General features: G+C 48.7%; 1 protein-coding gene across 1 annotated transcript in view; it reads left to right on the forward strand.

Moving 5' to 3' along the window:
- Window positions 1-17,871, forward strand: part of LRSAM1 (leucine rich repeat and sterile alpha motif containing 1) — a 45,359-nt gene extending 27,488 nt beyond the window's left edge. Inside the window, exons 15-25 of the mRNA XM_006834788.1 lie at window positions 1,587-1,657; window positions 3,947-4,046; window positions 5,446-5,533; window positions 6,697-6,771; window positions 8,394-8,474; window positions 10,090-10,185; window positions 12,663-12,761; window positions 13,335-13,466; window positions 14,099-14,180; window positions 15,626-15,774; window positions 17,746-17,871. Coding sequence (XP_006834851.1) covers window positions 1,587-1,657; window positions 3,947-4,046; window positions 5,446-5,533; window positions 6,697-6,771; window positions 8,394-8,474; window positions 10,090-10,185; window positions 12,663-12,761; window positions 13,335-13,466; window positions 14,099-14,180; window positions 15,626-15,774; window positions 17,746-17,871 — 1,099 coding nt within the window. The remainder of the gene's footprint in view (window positions 1-1,586; window positions 1,658-3,946; window positions 4,047-5,445; window positions 5,534-6,696; window positions 6,772-8,393; window positions 8,475-10,089; window positions 10,186-12,662; window positions 12,762-13,334; window positions 13,467-14,098; window positions 14,181-15,625; window positions 15,775-17,745) is intronic.
- The last annotated feature ends 647 nt before the right edge of the window (window positions 17,872-18,518 follow it).

Raw genomic sequence — 18,518 nt, forward strand, 5'->3', positions numbered from 1 at the left:
AAAATTCAGAGGCATGATTATGTAAATGTCCAGCTATATTTCTAGTATAAAAAAATGGGGGGGCAATAAATTTCTGGGAAAAATTGGCACATCAGTTGTGAAGAGAGCAGTAATCTGCAGTCATTAAACATCTTGTGAAAGAATATTCCGTGGTAGGGAAAATATAAATATTACTAAGTAGGAGAATGATGGGCTAGATTTAAAGCCGAATGTCCACTATATGAGAGTTTAAAGACTTCATGTGTCAGTGCACAGAAAGCAAAGGGACCCACCCCTGAATGTTAATACTGAGCATTTTTGAGAAGTAGGGATTATAGGGATGATCTTTGTTTTTTTTCTTTTGTGTTTTTCTGCATTTCCAAGTTTACTGCATTAGGGTATACTGTTTTTGTCATTAGAAAAGATGTAGGTGGAAGGAGTGAAATCCACCTGCCCACTCCCTATCTGACAAGGTGTGACTCCCTCTCCTGTGTTCTCTGGAATCTCAAGATAGCAGCATGGACTTTCCTGCTGTCCTTGTTGTGGGTCGTCCCATCCCCAGTCAGCCCAGCCTTCTGGGTCTCTGGTTGCCAGGCAGACCTGCTTCAGCTGTGGTGCCGGGGGACCCAGGGGAGATCAAGGCCAAGCTGAGTCATGACAGGTGACACCACTTATTCAGCACAGACAGACCATGTGGCCCAACAACAGCCTTCCTGGAGCAGCTTGTGGTCCAGGGCAGGGCAGGAGGCAGAAGAAGTACACAAATGATATGTACTTCTTTCAGTTGAGTCAGACCTTGCAGAAGCATTAAAGGATGATGACGGCCCCTCCATGCCACTGTTACCAGTTTGGTGTGAAAAAGATACGTGCTCATATCGGTTAGTCCCCAATTTATGACAAGGTTCTATTCCAATAACTTTGTTGCAAGTTGAATAACACAGTTGTTTGTTTGTTTGTTTTATCATTGTTTTTATAAATCTGATCTTTATTTGTCTTTGGTCGTTAGCATGAGAATGATGTTATTGTTAAGTGATGTCAAGTCAGTTCTGACCCATAATGACCCTGTATAGGGTTTCCAAGGAGCAGCTGGTGAGCTTGAACCACCAACCTTGTGGTTGAAACCGACTTTGCAGTCCAACACATTAACCTGTAGCTCTACACCAGGACTCCATAGCATGAGAATGGTAGCGTCAGTAAATTACAGGCTCACAATGAATGTAGTACATACACATGAGGGGATTCAGAAATGGAATTGAAAGATAATGCAATTTCCCCACAAACTTTTGAAGCCCCCTCACATTACTAATGATGTTGTTATTGTTATTACTGTTAAGTGCCATAGAGTCGGTTCTGACTCAAAGTAACAGTGTGTAGGGTTTCCTAAGAGCTGACCTTGTGGTTAGCAGTCCAGTGTTTGCCCTATAGTGCCATATCAGGACTCCTACTAATGATAAGATGTACCAAAAACACCCAAACCAGTGACATTTGCCATAACTTGAGTACATCACAAGTCAGAGACTACCTGTATGTATGTGTGTGTGTATATATATATATATATCCTTGTTGGAGCTGTTATGTTTACTGAATAAGGGGTGGGTGTTTTCTAGAATAAGAATGGAACAGTTGATGTCCATAACCCAGGAGGAGACAGAGAACCTGCGGCGACGTGAGATTGCCTGTGAGTCTGGGGACAGAGAAGGGTGGGCGGGGTGGGAGATGGGGGGCAGGGGTAGACAGCCCTCTCTACAGAGGGCCTGAGTACTAACCCTCAGAGGGGCAGTAAAGGCCAGTCAGAAAGCTTGGGCTCTAGAGTCAGGCTCCATTCAGAATCCTAGATCTGACACCAACTGTGTGGCCCAGAGGCATGACTGGTTTCTAACTTTTCCTAGCCTCCGTTTCTCATTCATAAAATGGGGAAAGCATTCGTTACCTGCATCATAAGTCAGTAAGCACATCAGATGAGATCCTGCTGGCACCTACTGAGCACTTCCAAGGAAGGCCAAGGCGGAGGGAGACTGGGGGAAAGATCATGATTTGGGGGGCTTGCACGTTCCTCAGAATTGTAAAGTAGGCTAGGCTCTGCACCCGTAGTCAAGGCTTTCTGCAAACTGTATGGTCAGCGGTTCAAACCCCCCCAGACACTCCTCAGAAACCCTATACAGGGTCGCTTAACAACAACAACTGCTTAGGAATAGAATCATTGTCAGGGGATTTTATGTTTTCCTCTTCTAACTTGCCTTAATTTTTTATAAATGAGGTTTTTTTTAGTTTTTGTGGATTAAGTGAAAGTTTACAGGGCAGATGATCAGTTTTACATTCAGCAAATCATGCAGCTTGTTTCATTACAATGACTATACTCTCCTCCATGTGCCATCAGTTAACAATATTTCTCTCTATTCACTTTAGCTTTTTTTTTTTTTTTTAAACACTCAGGCATATATAATAATTTACACCACCAAAATGCACATTCTGCAAGTCTGCCTCTTGGCCACTATCTCTTAGTCCCTTTCTTTCCATGAATCTAGAGTCCTCAGCTGCTCCCTCTTTCCATGTCCCCATCTCTGCCTTCATCTCTGGTTGAACTCAGCCCATTTCTTCATTGCTGCCTTTCCCCCTCTTCCACTCACTGGTAGACCACTGTGGTCACTAGCAAGCTTACATGCCTGCTCATGTGTTCCCATGAGGTGTTTGTCATGAAGGAATTGATTGCTTGCCTTGATAGATTCCTGAAGAACAGCTTGCTTATTCTTGTAGTAGCCAGTCATGCTGACAATTTTGTTTTGGGTTTTTCCTGATGATCTTCTTTCACTCTAGCTGTTCTAGATTGGTCTGCTTGTACTTTCTAGTGGGAATGTCCCACATCAGAATGTTCTGAATGGGGCTCAGGATTCCACCTAAGGCCCTATACTCTACAAAGGCACCTCAAGAGGCCTATTTCACTGGGCAAGCTCTAGAACCCGTTTTAGGTATTCCAAACAGTTATAGGCTGAAGATGGGCTTACAAGTTTTCTCTAATCATGTTTCCCAACATTCCTTTCTATCCCACTCAAGTGTCTATTTTACAATAGTAGACAAGGGAAACAAATATTTATAAGACAGTCAAGCTTCTTAGTATCATTTCCCTTCTTCAAACTATGCCTTGATCCCTGTATCACAGAACCCTGTTGTTCCAAGGTTGAACATGCATCACTATTTACCTCTCTGTCCCACTTAGCCCAAAGCATGTATTATTTTCATAATTTTAAAGTGTCAATAAAAATAGTAAAAAGGCAAGAAAACAATTCCCAAAATTGTTGAAGGTTTAAGGAATCAGAGTGTCCTGTAAACTGCTACAGAAAAAAATGAATTGGCAGGATCTTTCTGGAGGGCAGAAAGGGTAGCCCAAATTGCCCATGGCCCTAAGACTGTGGACGTCTAATACTTATTCGTAGGAAGTAATCAGATAACCAGACGTGCTCAAAGATGTTTGAGCAAGAATACTTATTGAAGGATCATTTAATAATTGCAGGGGAAAAAAAGTTCAAATGCCCCCAAATAAAGGATTTGTCCAAGTAAACTGTGCTAACCCATGCCTCACAGTGCTCTGCAACCCCAAGCACCACATCAGAGAAGGCTATTACATGGTGGAGGAAGTGCTTGTGGAAAGTCAATAGCAGTAGCATCAGTATCAGTGTGATACCAGAGAGGTATGACTGGAAGAATGTACATCAAAGATCAGTTTTCCTCATCTCTGGGTGACAAGATCATCTTGTATGTGTGCTAGTCCGTTTTACAATTAGCCTTTTAAGCTTATGTTACTTGGAAAGTTAAAAAGAAATAAGAAGTTAATTTTTAAAGGGTGACTCTCAGATGGATAGCCAGGTGAAATGTATAAACCCGGTTATTCAGTTTGGGAGAAAATTCCACCTGCATCTTGCCCCACCCCAGGAGTAGCTACCCTTTCTCAGCCTGTTCCATGTCTCCACAGCTGCCATGCAACAGATGCTGACTGAGAGCTGCAAAAATCGGCTCATCCAGATGGCCTACGAGTCTCAGAGGCAGAACTTGGCCCAGCAGGCCTGTTCCAGGTAAGGGAAGGAAGAGGTCTGGCTGGGTCCCTTAGGGTTGCTGGCTGGAAGTGAGAGCCCTGTGCTGTCTGTAACTTGGCTGTGCTGTCAGGGGCAAGTGACTCTTCTAGCTGATCCCCAGGATTCTGTGTTGGGCTGAAACAAACACATTGTAATCACTACCATTTTTTGTGTCCTTCCTATGTGCCAAGCATTAGGTAGAGTGATTTATTGCATTTTCTTAATTATTCTACAAGGGATTATGTTGTTTTTAGCCCCATTTTACAATTGCAAACTTGGAGGTTCAGAGAGACAGTGTCACACATTCAAGGAAATACAACCAGTCGGTGGTATACTCGGACATTGAGCCCAGGCAGAGTTCAGGCCGTGCCTGTGACCATGGTGCTGTGTCCAGCTTTGAGGGTTCTGGACAGGTTAGGAGTGGCATGCAGAGCCAACTGAGCAAAGCTCACTACCTGGTGCTCAGGAGCCCCAGACAGTGACAAGCCAGTGAAGCTGCCACCCTCCCCAAGGCCCTGTAGGTGTGGGGAGTTCTCCCTCCTTTCCTGCGGCATGACATTGTGTTTAGGAGCATAAGTCCCTAGGGTTAGGGTTAGAGTTAGGGTAGACCTAATTCCAGGTCCCATTTCTACTTACTAACTGAAGCCTTGGGAGAGTTACTTTCCTTCTCTCAGCCTGTTTTCTTTTCTGAAAAACGGAGATAGATCATAGCAAAGACTTCATAGGTTTGTGGAAAGAGCTAATGAATATTAATAAGCATAATGTTTGGCACATCAGGGTCTAATAAATGGTAGGTGTGGTGCTGTAGGGTAAGCACTGGACTGCTAACCACCAGACGCTCTTTGGAAACATTATACAGGGTCACTGTAAGTTGGAACCAACTCGACAGCACATAACAACAACAACAACATTATTATGAAGCAGACAAACTTAGAACCAAGACTATAGATTGGATTCTTGTGCTAAAACATGAGACTTGTTCTGGTGAGACTGAGAGAAAGCTCTACCATGGCCGGACTGCAGGTAGAGACCTTACTTAGTGCCAGAGAAAACAGCTTTCTCGTCGTCTGAGCTGCTCACCTGAGAAGTTATGACCTTGTCTATAGAGTGTGTGTGTGTGTGTGGGGGGGGGGGTTGTCAAGGCGTGGTAGAGGGAAGCTGAGAGACTCTCTGAGCCTGCTCCGTAGACTCACAGACTTGTAGTTCCTTTATCTCCAGGGCCATGGGATCTGGAGACACTCCATGTCTCTGCCCAGCCTGGGGCCTGGTCCCTAGCAAATGCTCCCTAAATATTGTTGAGTGAAGGAATGACCTATGTTGATCTCCTCCAAGGGCTCTGGCGCCTAGTAGGTTCTCAGGAAATGTTCACAGAATTAATGAATATGCTTTCTTTTGGTAGCATGGCCGAAATGGATGAGCGGTTCCAGCAGATTCTGTCATGGCAGCAGATGGACCAGAATAAAGCCATCAGCCAGATCCTGCAGCAGGTTAGCGTTTGCCCAGGGCCTGAGGCAGGGGCGCAGGAGGGAGCCCATGCAGAGCGTTGGCACTCTGCACGGAGCCCTGCCCTGGATAGCATAAGGCCCACGGCTTGATGACTGCATGTGGGGCAGTGAGTTGGTTTCTGGTTGCTGAGAATCTTGCTAAGAGCTCCCCACCCACTCCTGAAGGGTTCTGCTCTGAGGACTTCAGGAAGCAGGAGTCGTTGGGGTCACACCACTGATGTCAGGCTCACAGGAACAGCACAGTGGGACCTTTGACTTTTTCTCACCTCCAAACCCAATGCCTTTCTCTGTCTCTCTTCTACTTTGGCTTGCCCGTCATACGTGCTTGGAGAAAGTTCTTAACAACCAAGGGCTCCCTATTATTTCCCCTAACCTTTGTCCATATTAGGAACCCTGCTGGCACAATAGTTAAAGCACTTGACTGCTAACCAAAAGGTCAGTGTTTCAAACCCACCAGCTACTCCATGGGAGAAAGATGTGGCAGTCTGCTGCCATAAAGATGAACAGCTTTGAAAACACTGTGAGGCCGTTCTGCTCTGCTCTATAGGGTCTCTGAGGTAGAATCGATTCAGTGACCATGGGTTGGGTTGGGTTTGTTTTTCCCTGTTGTCCAATTCTCCCCTGGCAGTGTCTCTTTCTTGCACCCTCAGATCTCTCCTCCTCACCCCTCTCTCCCTCCAGCTGCCTTTGCCTGTCTTTCATGTCTTCACCACTCTGCCCATCTTTCCCTCTGTTCCCCGACTCCACTCATTTTTGTCCCAAAGTAGTATTTGTTGGAGTTGTCTGAGGAAGGCCCTCTCCTTCTTGGCGAGGGCGACACACTGTGGTTCTTAGTGAGCCTCCGGAGCTGCCTTGTATATTGGAGCCAGTCAGACTTTTCCCTGAGCCTCTCATTCTGTGTCTGCACACAGGGTCATGGTGGACGATCAGTGGGCAGTGTGTGAAGGACACTGAGTAAGCTGTTAAGTACTATTCTTTAGGTTTAAAACAAATGAGCTAAAAAGTGCTTTATCTCTCTTTCTGGAAGGAACAGAGTAGCATACATTAAGGTACTTTTTTTTTTTGCAGATTTGGCTTTTCCTGCTGGATGGGAGCCCACTGGGTTGCAGCGGCCTCTGCTGACTAGTCTCTGATCTCTATTGCAGAGCACAATGCAGAAGGCTGCGTTTGAGGCTCTCCAGGTAAAGAAAGACCGGATGCATCGGCAGATCAGGAACCAGGTGAGTGCTGGGAGCTTTCAGAGAAAAGCAAGGGGCAGTTAAGGATTGCCTCCTGTCTTGTTCACTCATTAGCTCAGCAAGAAATCTCACTTCCTGGACACTCACTTTCCTCATCTGTAAAGTGGGGACAATTCATAGAACTTGTGTCAGATGGTTGTTGGGTGGGTGCCTTGAGATGGTACCTTAAGTGCCCCTATCTCAGGGCACATGCGGCCTATTCTTGCTGTTACCCATGATGCCCAGGGCTGAGGGGAGGACAGCACTACTGCTCCTTCTCCACTGCCTGGGCAGGCTCTATCCAGACCACACCCAAGCAGGACTACCTCCATGATGGAAAGCAGCAGGCGCAGACCCCCATCAGCTCAGACTGAGGGACAGATTTCAGGGGTCTCTGGGACAAATTGGATTTCCCACCTGTGTGAGTAGGGAAGTGCCCTGAGCCTCTACTGGCCCCAGTGTCTGCTGAGGAGTGACCAGGATCTGCTGCTGACTTGCAGGTAGCCTTGGGCAAGCTCTGCCGACCCTCACCTCAGTGCCCACCTCTGTTAGGTGGGGCTGTGGCCTGTCTCAATGTGCTGGTGAGAGTGAGTAGCGTCAGCGCAGACACAGCCCCCGAGGGGACAGCCTGGCGGGCATGGGGTTAGAGATGTTGTGAGCTTTCAGGTTATGGGAACGCTCTTCACATCATATTCAGCACACTTTGAATTTCACATTTTCGCATGTTTTTTTTTTTCTTTCTGTTCTGTTCTTTTTTGACTCAAACCAACTTACCTTTTTAATTTCCCTGTTTAATTTCAATCCCCCATTGCCGGACATGAAGCTCATTCCTCTGACCTAGGGCTGATGGGTCCTAGGAACATAAGGACAAGGTTCATAGGCGGGGTAGAAAGTCAAGGACAGCAGGGTCTGACCACCCCGAGGGCACACAGCCAACCCTAGGCATTCCTACCGTGGGTCAGTTTGACCTGCCAAACCAGCTGTTGCCGTCATCCCAGAGGAAGAAGAGTTCACTGCTCACCAGCTCTGTGTGCTTGGGCAAGCTGCCTCCCTTCTCTGAGCCTTAGTTTTCTTGTCTGTAAAATGGAGACAATAAGACCTCCTAACAGTCAGAGAAGTTGAAATGATGCCATAAAGTCTGTAGTCTGGACCTGACACACAGGGGCTGCTCAGTCAATAGGAGCTGCTGCTGCTGCTGCCTAGTAACTTCCATGACTCTCCCTGCTCTAACTCCCCGGTGACAGCTTTGCAGAAGACACTAGAAGTTCTGATCTGTAAGAGACCATGATCACTGCATGTCTGTTCTTTCCTCTGACCTAAATCTTAAAGGAGACTCCCAAATATGTTCCACAAAGCCACTCTGCAGTAGACCGAGGCTAGATTCTTGGTCCACCTTGTTGACCCAAACTGCCTGGTCCATGCCCCCAAGACCTACAGAGCCCTGAAGTAACTAATTCTTTGTTGAAACCCATTAGTGAGGTTCCTGAGCTAGGCAGGTTCCCAGCATTCCAGAGCCTCCCTCAGAAAGGTTTCTGCAGACCCCATTTGGCCAGCAGAACAGCAGCAGCATACACTGAACCATGGTTGATGTGAATAAAAAAACCCGTGTCTCATCTTCTGTTTAGATTAAGTTAATAGAAACTGAGTTATTGCAGCTGACTCAGCTGGAGTTAAAGAGGAAATCCTTGGACACAGAGGCACTACAGGTATGTAGGGCTCCCTGGCATGCCCTGGCCTCCCTTCACCCCTCACTTGATGGAAGTCCCCTGGCACCCTTCAGCAGCTGCTCAGTTAGCTTCGCCAGCAGAGCAAGGGCAGGTCTCCTATGTAACCATGACACTGGAGGACTCCTCCAGTCACAGGGACTGATGGGAGCAAGCATGGGGCCAGAGCCCAGCCAGGCCCAGGTTAGGGTCAGGCCAGCCTGTTGCTGGGCAGGAGGGTCAGAGGAAGGAGGGTTTCATTGCCAAGGCTCCCCAGGCCAACATCTCCATCTCTGCATTTTCTTTGTTTTGGAGCTGGGTCGCTGGCTGAGCTCTCCCCGCCTCTTAAACCATGCTTCTGGGTGCTGGCTCCACTCATGGGCTTACATCCTCTGAGGAAGGAGCTTTCCTGGGGTCCCAAGGATGTCTGGGGAAAAGTCCTGCTGTTACTTTGTCATTACTGCAAGCTGCTTTGTGAGCTCCAGACTGGGTGTTCTGCTCAGACATGAAGGCAGAACTGGGCATCTGGGACCCAAGGTTGTCCCAATGACCTTGGTGGGTGGGGGAGGAGAGATAGCCCTTTTTCTAGACCTCGGCCAGAATACAGCAAAGAGGGTCAGACAGTGTGTGAGGACGTATACTCGATTCCACAAAGCCTTCTATCTCTGACCCTGCGTTTGTTCTGAGTGGAGTCTGGAGTCCTGACCTCAAGTCTGCCATGGATGTGCTGTGTGATCTTGGACAAGCCACTTCCCATCTCTGGGCCTCCATTTCCCCCGTCTATAAAATAGACGTGGCCATCGGGCCCAACCTGTCTCATCAGACTTTCGTGGGGTGGGCAGTGAGCTAGCAAATGGGAAAGCCCTTTGTGAGCTTCGATGTCGTCTTCAGAGAGGAAGGAAAAGATGTAGCCACTGTGCAGGGCCCTGGTCTCCTGCCTGTTATAGGAGAGAAAATAGGCTCCAGCCTCCTATTTTCACAGCCTCTGTGGGCTCTTCCAGGGTCCATGTTCAGTAGCAAGAGCTATGTGGACCATAGCCACAACGGAGACCTAGAGGATTCAGCTCTGGCTTGCATGTGCCTCGTTTGCATAGAGCCTTCTTGGTTTATGTGGGCTGCACACTGAACCCGTGCCATGTTCCTGCCCTGTGCTGTGTAGTCAGTGGGACTGGGATCATGACCTGGGGCTTGTCATTTCTTTTGTTTCATGTTTCTCACCACTCCACTGACATCATACATTAGGACCTCTTTTCTGCCCTTAGCCCCTTGGAAGGGAGATGCAGGCTTAGAAAAAGGTGGGGAGGGGCTGCCAGAGCAGAAGGCCCCCTTGGCTTTGGCCTTCAGCTCTCAGCCTAGAGACCATGGGGAGAGGACTGCTCACTGCAAGGTTAGCAGTTCAGACCCACCAGCCGCTACTTGGAAACCCTATACAAGGTTGCTGTGAGTCAGAACCAAGTTGACGGCACTTAACAACTGTGGGCCAAAGCTGTCAGCTGGAGCTAGTGGCCAGCATTTGGTCAGTGGGGACCACTCAGACTGCGCCACCTCATAGTGGGGACTCGTGGGTGCATGGTGCTGTGAGCTGACAGCAGCCACCGGGTGTGGTCTGTGTTTGCAGGAGATGATTGAGGAGCAGCGCTGGGCCCTCAGCTCCCTGCTCCAGCAGCTGCTCAAAGAGAAGAAGCAACGAGAGGAGGAACTCCGGGAGATCCTGGTACGTGTTCACCTTTGGTGTTCAGCATCACACATGGCTTTGCTTTCCCGAACCAGAGGCTGTTTGATACATTTGTTTTTTCAAATATTTCATTGTGTAATCAATGAAAGTTTACACAGCAAATTAGGTTCCCATCTAACAGTTACTACTATTATTGCTCACCACTCATCTGTCAGTGTGTTGGACTGTGGTGGCTTGTGTGTTGCTGTGTGCTGGAGGCTATGCTATCGATATTTGCAAATACCAGCTGAGTCGCCCATGGTAGACAGGTTTCAGTTGAGCTTCCAGACGAAGACTAGAAAGAAGGACCACAGAAGAATTTTGCATTTGAATTATGGTGATGGCAAAGAATACTAAAATGCTATGGTCTGCTATGGAGAATGAACAACGCTGGTTTGGAAGAAGTACAGCCAGAATGCTCCGTACAAGACAGGATGGTGAGACTCCATCTCACGTGTTTTGAACATGTTGTCAGGAGGGATCAAACCCTGCAGAAAGACATAATGCTTGGCAAAATAGAGGGTAAACTAAAAAGATTCCTAAGAGATGATTGGCACAATGGCTCCACCAGTGGGCTCTCACAGAGCAACAATCATGAGGATAACGAAGGACCGGCCAGTGTCCCATCTGCTGTGTGAATCAGTGAGTCAGAACTGACGGGATGGCAGCATGTAAGGCATCAACAACGTACATACTGTTCAGCGCCATTGGTTACTTGCATTTTATGAGTCAGTTATTTAGCTAAAAATTGCCTTCAGAGGGGGATGAGCTCGTACATCCAGGGTTTATAGAATATCTCAGGATGACCGTCTCAGGGAACCCTCTGTATTTGATACGTTTTTGATGGCAGTTGATGGAGGGTGTCCTTGCCCACGTGGGGCTGACTCTGGGTCATTGTCAGGGTAGCAGAGCCCCCTGAGGTGTGGCAGGTTGGAGTACTTTCCTGCTCCCCAACATTCCTCACTCACTACCATCTTCCAACCAGTTGTCTTAATGTGTGAGTGGTGCCCTAGAACTGTACAGTAACAGCTGATGCCCTCTCCTGCTACCCTCACACATCCTCTTGGGCAGGGTGCCCTGTTCAGCAGACGTCACCAGTTAGGTACAGGCACCAGCAGAGAAGGGAAACCACAACAGGAAGAGGAGAGCCTGCTTGGCAAGGTCCAAGAGAGACCACCAAAGGGCAGCATGGCCCTGAAGGGGACTCAGGAAGTTGCAGGTAAAGTTCCGCTCCCCTCATCATATCATCCCATGAGGTGTGGCTGCAGACCTGGAATGGGTTCAGAGCAGAGGCTCTGGGGCCAGAAAGACCTGAGCCTGAATGCTGGCCCAACACTGGCCAGCTTTTTGTCTTTGGGCAAGTTACTAAACATCCTGAGCCTGAGTTTCCTCTACTTCCTAAAGTTGTGAGAGTTAAGTAAAACAACATATCTAATAGTCTGGCACAGAGTCTGGCACAAAGCTCTAGGAAAGGGTTAGCTGCTGTCGTCATTGTGCCATTTGTTCACCGCTTTTTCCCCAGCACCTGGGATGGTGCCTGGCCCAGAGCAGCACCTGACAAACAGATGTCTAGTGAGTGAATATGTAAATAGACGCATGAACGAATCCTCTTCAACCCTTTTTATAGTTCTCCGGCTTTGTGAGCACAGTGAAGCCCCTGCCAGAAGCTGAGGTGTCCTGAAAACCCTGTTTCTCTGCTTTCCGGAGCTCCCTGGAATATTTATTACACCCACTGCTGTGGAGGCAATTCCAACTCATGGCAACCCCACAGAACTGCTCTGTGGGGTTCTGAGGCTGTGGACTTCTTTATGGAAGTAGATAATCTCACATCACATTGCTTTTGTGGGGTGGCTAGTGGGTTTGAACTGCTGACCTCCTGGTCAACACTTAGTCCACTGCACCACTAGGGCTCCTTTATGGGATAGAGTGGCCCAGCTCTTGGAGAGACAGCAGCAAACTGTTTTGCTTTCCCACAAGTCAACAAGGAGGCCTCTCTCTTAGAGTTAGTGGCATACAGAGTGGTGCTGAGAAGCCCCCATTCAGTCCTCCTCCTAGCCAGGTAGTTAACCTTGGATATGGCAGTTTCCTTTTCTGGAGCTCCTTCTTAGTAAAATGGAGAGTGACATGCATCCTGCTGTTCTCACATCAGGGTTTAGTGGTTATGCAATGGGTGGTGGTGGTGTGCCGGTGGAGTCTGGTCAAACTAATAGTGACCCTGTACAGGGTTTCCAAAGCTATAAATCTTTACAGGAGCAGAAAGCCTCATTTTTTTCCTGTAGAACATCTGGTAGTTCCGAAATGCTGGCTTTGAAGTTACTAGCCCAATTTGTAACCACTTAATGGATGGTTAGCAGAATTCTTTTATAAAATCCTGGGTGCTCGCCCCACCCTCTAAGGAGGACAGTTCACATCTTCAGTATCACTGTCACTTTTATCTTCCAAGTTGTAACTAGCATCACCTGCTTCTCTCCTGGCAGACGGAGTTAGAAGCCAAAAGCGAAACCAGGCAGGAAAATTACTGGCTGATTCAGTATCAACGGCTTTTGAACCAGAAACCCTTGTCCTTGAAGCTGCAAGTAAGCATGGTGGTGTCTGCCCAAGCGGGGTCTGTAGAGCCTCTTCCCTGGTGTGTCCCAGTGTCCCCAGCTATGGCTACTTACTAATCTCTCCAGTTTCATTGAATTCAGTTCATCTTGTTGGTGCTCCAGGGTTCTGGGTTCTGGGTTCTGTGCTAGGCCCTGGTGGGCACTGATGTGAGAAAGGGCATTTCCCAACCCCCTACTCTCTCTCTCTCTCAAATACACATTTTAAAAAATGTTTTTGATAAAAACAATCATTCTATACAAATAATTTTGGCAGCTTTTTTTCTCTGACCAATTGTTAAATATTTCTCCAGGTCTGTATGTGTAGACCCGTATCATTATTTTCAGACACAGTCTGTGGGATATAGGGTTGAACCCATATTTACTTAACCAGCTCCTCTTGGTGGACATTTAACTTATCTGCCATTTTGAGTTTGCAGCTAGAGCAACAGTGCCCTCCTGTGTACGTAGCCCTGCGTGCTTACACGCACCGCTTTATTAATCTACTCGTTAAGCCCTCTGTTTCCTGCCGCATATACTGGGTTTCTTCTCGGGTCCGTCTTACAGGAAGAAGGCATGGAGCGCCAGCTGGTTTCCCTCCTGGTGGAGCTTTCAGCTGAGCACTACCTGCCCATCTTCGCCCACCACCGCATATCGCTGCACATGTTGAGCCAGATGAGCCCCAGGGACCTGGCCAAGGTGAGAAGCAGCAACCCCTCAGAAAGAGGTTGGAAGAGGCAAGTACACAGTTGTGTGTCAGTGTCTGGCCAAGGGTGGTCTTGCTTTACATGAAGTTCATGGTGACCCAGAGCCAAGATCTGCTTCCAGATCACCAGAACTCCCATCTGTGCCCCACCAGGGTCTGGGCACTGCTGGCTCCAGACCACCCCCGCCCACCCCCCAACACACACACGTGATGCAGGTGGTGCTTCACCTCAGTGACAAGGCCTCAGATGGTGTCTCTCTCTAACGGCAGTGTGAACTTCTTGTAGTGGGTAACATGACGTGAGGCCACACAGACCAAACTGTTGGTGCAGGGAAACTCGCTGAACTCGAGCTGTTCCTAGTGTTCATTTTACTTTGACGCCTCAGTGTCTTTCCACATTGATTGCTGAGCCAGACCTGAGGTCACAGCTACAGTTGCGTTGCCTCATGTTGACCCTGGACCCCTACCGGACCCCAGCAGGCCTCTGTTTCCAACCAAAGGTACCAGAGCTGAGAAGCCAGGAGTGAGGCAGGCCTGTGGACCCGGGCTCATTTCTGGTGGACTGTGCTGCATAGCAGGACCCACCCAGGCAGGCCATGACCTGCTCTTCCTTGGACTACCACAGGTGGGCATATCGGAAGTTGGCCTACAGCACGAGATCCTACGGAGAGTCCAGGAGCTGCTAGACACGACCAGGATCCAACCAGGTACCAACACCAGATTCACTCTTAAGCACAGGCCCAACCTTGTGTGTGTGCTATGGTTGGGGACAGTCACATGCTTGTTTCAGGACAAGTCTTGAAGGCCACTTCCAACCCCTTGCCAGTCCTAAAGGCACAGGGCTAAGGACTAGTGAATCTATTTGACAAATGGGAAAGGGGAAGGCTCTGCAGCTGTGGAGAGCCCTCCTGGCTCCCTGTTACACAGCTCTGGAGTCAAGCAGGTTCAACCACTCCAGGGCAGAGCATCCTGTGGGTGATGCTGCTCTTGGCTTCCTGATAGTGCAGCTAACTGGGGTATCTCAGGTTCTGCAGGGAAGGGGCACGGGATTCCTCATAAAGTCGTCTTCCAACAATTCTTTCTCCCAGGACTCCACACATTACAGTATTTACAGGAGAGCCAGCCCCTTTACATTGAAGGTGGGGGTAGGGGGAAGGTTAGCTTTAAAAATCTTCAGGAGTTTTTGGTATGATAAGAAATAATACATACTTACAGAATTCAAACCATAGAGTAAATGAATCAAGTGAACAGTGTTGGGGATAGAGGGTCAGGAGTGTGGGTGGCACACACTCCATGATTTATAAAAAAGACTGCATTTTGTTAGGGCTGGTTCTGATGTCCTACTTGAGAGCTGGCTCAGGTGCCCCCATAGGATACAGGGGTACTCTGCAGGAGAAGTTGGAGGGATGGAGGGAGGGAGGGGGTCAGCTTTGGGGGCTTTTCCTGGTGAGCAGGACTGTTCTCTCCTTGCTCCTTTGGATTCTTATCAGCCCCCAAGTTGGGGCTGCCCGCTGGAAAAGACCCTGTACGCGCCCTGGGCTGGCTCTGAGGCACTGGGGCATAGTTAGGAGATCCACCACCACATGGCTCCCCCATCTCTGAAGTGATGAGCCCTGTTTACAGAGTGACTGTGAAGCACCTGGGGATGCTACATGCCCCAGTTAATAAGTACTGGGTCACGCAGGTAGTTTGTTGGTCAACTTTTGGTCCAAAGATTGGCAGTTGAAGTCAGCACCATGGGAGAAAGGCTGGTTAGGTGATTCACGTTTGTATAATTGCAGCCACTGAGACCCCTGAGATGGAGCCTGACTCTGCAGCCTTTGGGGTCACAGGAGTCAGAATCAACTCAGTGGAACAGGATTGGTTCTTTGGGGGCTTTCTGATGGCTGCCTTCTAGCTAGCTTCCCAGCAGTCTTGTGAGATGGCAGGATTGAAGAAAGGTCACCCCCATTTTACAGATGGGAGGCTGAGGCTCAGAGAAGATAGAGGGCATGTGGGACGGAAAGCCCTGCCCCCAATGTTCAGACTAGGGTACCCCTCACCCTCTAGCTCACTGTTCCCATGCGGGGGCAGGTAAACCCATAATGGGGAGCTCTTAGAGGTGGGGAATCATCTGATGACCCTGGTCAGCCTATCTCTCTGGTCCCCACAGATGTGCTGGAACCACCCAAGGGTGAAGCCCTCGGAGCCCCAGTCTTCCCCACTGCCCCCCAGGAGCCACCTGAGTTGGTGAGGCCATCAGCTCCTCCTGCAGAGCTGGAGGCGCAGACCTCGGAATGTGTCGTATGCCTGGAGCAGGAGGTAGGTTATTGGGCAGCAGGGCCAGGTCAACCCACAAACTCATCATCTGCAGACCTCCCCACCCCCCGACCCTCAATGTCTCCAACCCTTTTTCTGGTTGTGTTAAGTGTATTGTGTTTGTTAGGAATTTTGAAAAATACAGGAAAGCAAACAATACAGGACATTTTTTAAGTGACCCATAATGCCATGACCTAAATATGAGCAATGTAGTCCTGGTATGGTACTGTAGGATAAACACTGGACTGCTAACCACAAGGACAGTGGTTCAAACCCACATCAGTGGCTCCCCAGAAACCCTTTACAGGGTCACTGTGAGTTGGAACTGACTCGACAGCATCTCGCAATAACAATATTCTTTTCTAGACCTTTTTGTTCTTTTCAAAGAAGTACTTTTCCCTGCTTAATAAATACATTAGGGAAAATCTCTCGACTCTTTACTTAGCAATGTGATTTTCCCTGTAGAGACTCTTTTGGGTTTTGTTTTTAACCATCTTTAAAAATGTTTTATAACATTAATGCTTATCGTAAGAGTCAGACAAGCGAGTGATGTACAAAATAAAAAGCGCCCCCCTTCCTTCCATGACTGACCCAACTCTACTTGTTGCTGTTGTATCCATAGTGACCCACAGCAGAACGAAACACTGCCTGCTCGTCAGCCCTTCTCAGAGTTGTTTGAGCCCACTGTCACAGCCACTGTGTTGATCCAGCTCCTTGAGGTTCTTCCTCTGTTTTCACTGGCTCTCCACTTGACAAATCATGATGACCTTCTCAGGGGACCAGTCCCTCCTGATAATATGTCCAAAGTACTTGAGACGCAAGTCTCATAATCCTCACTTCTAAGGAGCATTCTGGCTGTACTTTGTTCGTACTTCTAGTAGTTCAATATTTTTCTCCAACACCACAATTCAAATGCATCAATCCTACTATGGTCTTCCTTACTCACTGTCCAACTTTCGCATGCATACGAGGTGATTGAAAATACCATGGCTTGGGTCAGGCTTATCTTAGTCCTCATGGTGACATCTTTGCTCTTTAACACTTGGAAAAGGTCTTTTGCAGCAGAGTTGCTCAGTGCAATAGGGTCATTTGAGCCTGCTCTGAATAATCTGCTCTCGCTCATCTTTAATAGACTCGGGGGGTTGCCCTAAGAATGGAGGCAGAGGTGGCAAACAGCACTGTGACTGTGTGTTTTATATTGCTGATACCCTTTCTCACAGCTGGTGAGGTGGTAAAGAGAGCCTGCTCCTCAGTGCCCCTGGCAAATGGTGTCCAGGGCATGTGGATGGAGGCAACAGTTGGTTATAAATTTAAGCAAATCCCTGCTTTCGGGCTTTCCATTTTCTTGATATTATAAACACTGTTGTACCTAACAGCCTGGAGCACACCCCTAATCATATCCTCAGAGATAACAGAGAGGCAATGCTTCAGTAAGGCTTTGAGCTCTAAGACTGAGTCATTTTTAGAATGAGCCTTCTTTTATTACCAGGAGTGTAGGGCTGGACAAGTTCACAAAACAGAAAACTGGCCCAGCAGCTGGGGCTGGTTAAATAAGCTGAGCTCCTCCCAGACAGAAGGACACCACGTAACAGTTGCACGGAAATGTCCTAGCCAGGTGGTGAGGCTGAGAAAGCTGCTGGTGGAAGATACTTAGACTATGGTCCTGATTGTACTCAAGAAAGGAAAGGAGAGAGCAAAGAAGGAAGGAGAATGTCATATATTCTTCTACAAATTCTGGAGAAACAGACACCAGACTGTTAAAGGGATTCAGTTTTCACTCTCCATAGTATGTCAATAAAGGGACTTCAAAAAGGTCGTGGAAAATTTCCACTCCTTTTCATTCCTCTTATCCCAGACTTCTTGAAGCCCCCTTCTGTGGTCTTTCAGTATTATAATGTCACACTCGCAGATCTTTGAAATGCACCGGCCCAGGAGTTGAAGTCCAGACCCAGACGCTCTGCTTTTTCTCCTCAGGCCCAGATGATCTTCCTCAACTGTGGTCATGTCTGCTGCTGCCAGCAATGCTGCCAGCCACTGCGTACCTGCCCACTGTGCCGCCAGGAGATCGCCCAGCGCCTCCGGATCTACCACAGCAGCTGAGCACCCCCAGGATCCAGTGCACCCCCTGCTCCAGTCAGATACCCCTGACCTGGCTCCTTTCCCCACAGCCTGGCTGGGTGCTCCCCCACTTGATCTCCAAGCATGCCGGGGCCTAGGGTACGGTGTTCCAGGTCTGAATCCTGTGGGCAAAGAGAGGGGCTGGTTGTCTGGTTCCAGAGCCCCTCACAGCCGGGGTTAGGGTCAGGGACTCCACTCTCCGGCTATGGCACCATGGGCAGCTCACTGCAACCCCGGGAGCCTCCAGGCCATGTGTAAAGCAGGCCTGTGTTGGAGCACAGCAGGACGCAGGGCCACATGCTGGGCTCTGGGGGCACTGTGCTCAGATCTGACAGCCTGTGGACTGCTGCCTCCCCAGCTTCCCTTCCCTGTGCTGCTCAAAGCTCTGGCTCCCGCTACCTCTCTCTGCACCTTCTCACACACACCCCATGAAGCTCGAGGGCAGGAAACTCAATAAATCCATCTCCAGAGTGCTCTTCCTGAGTGATTACTGGGTTCTGATAGCCTGGGGAAGGGGTTGGAAATGGGAGCAGCCCCTCAAAGGAGAGATAGGGTGGAGCGTTGTGGACTCCCCAGCAAGGCGAAGGATGATGGGCGAGGAGAGCATCCTAGCTATGCATCCTTCTCCA

Source organism: Chrysochloris asiatica, unplaced genomic scaffold (genome assembly GCF_000296735.1).
Source record: "Chrysochloris asiatica unplaced genomic scaffold, ChrAsi1.0 scaffold00014, whole genome shotgun sequence".
Taxonomy (NCBI): Eukaryota; Metazoa; Chordata; class Mammalia; order Afrosoricida; family Chrysochloridae; genus Chrysochloris; species Chrysochloris asiatica.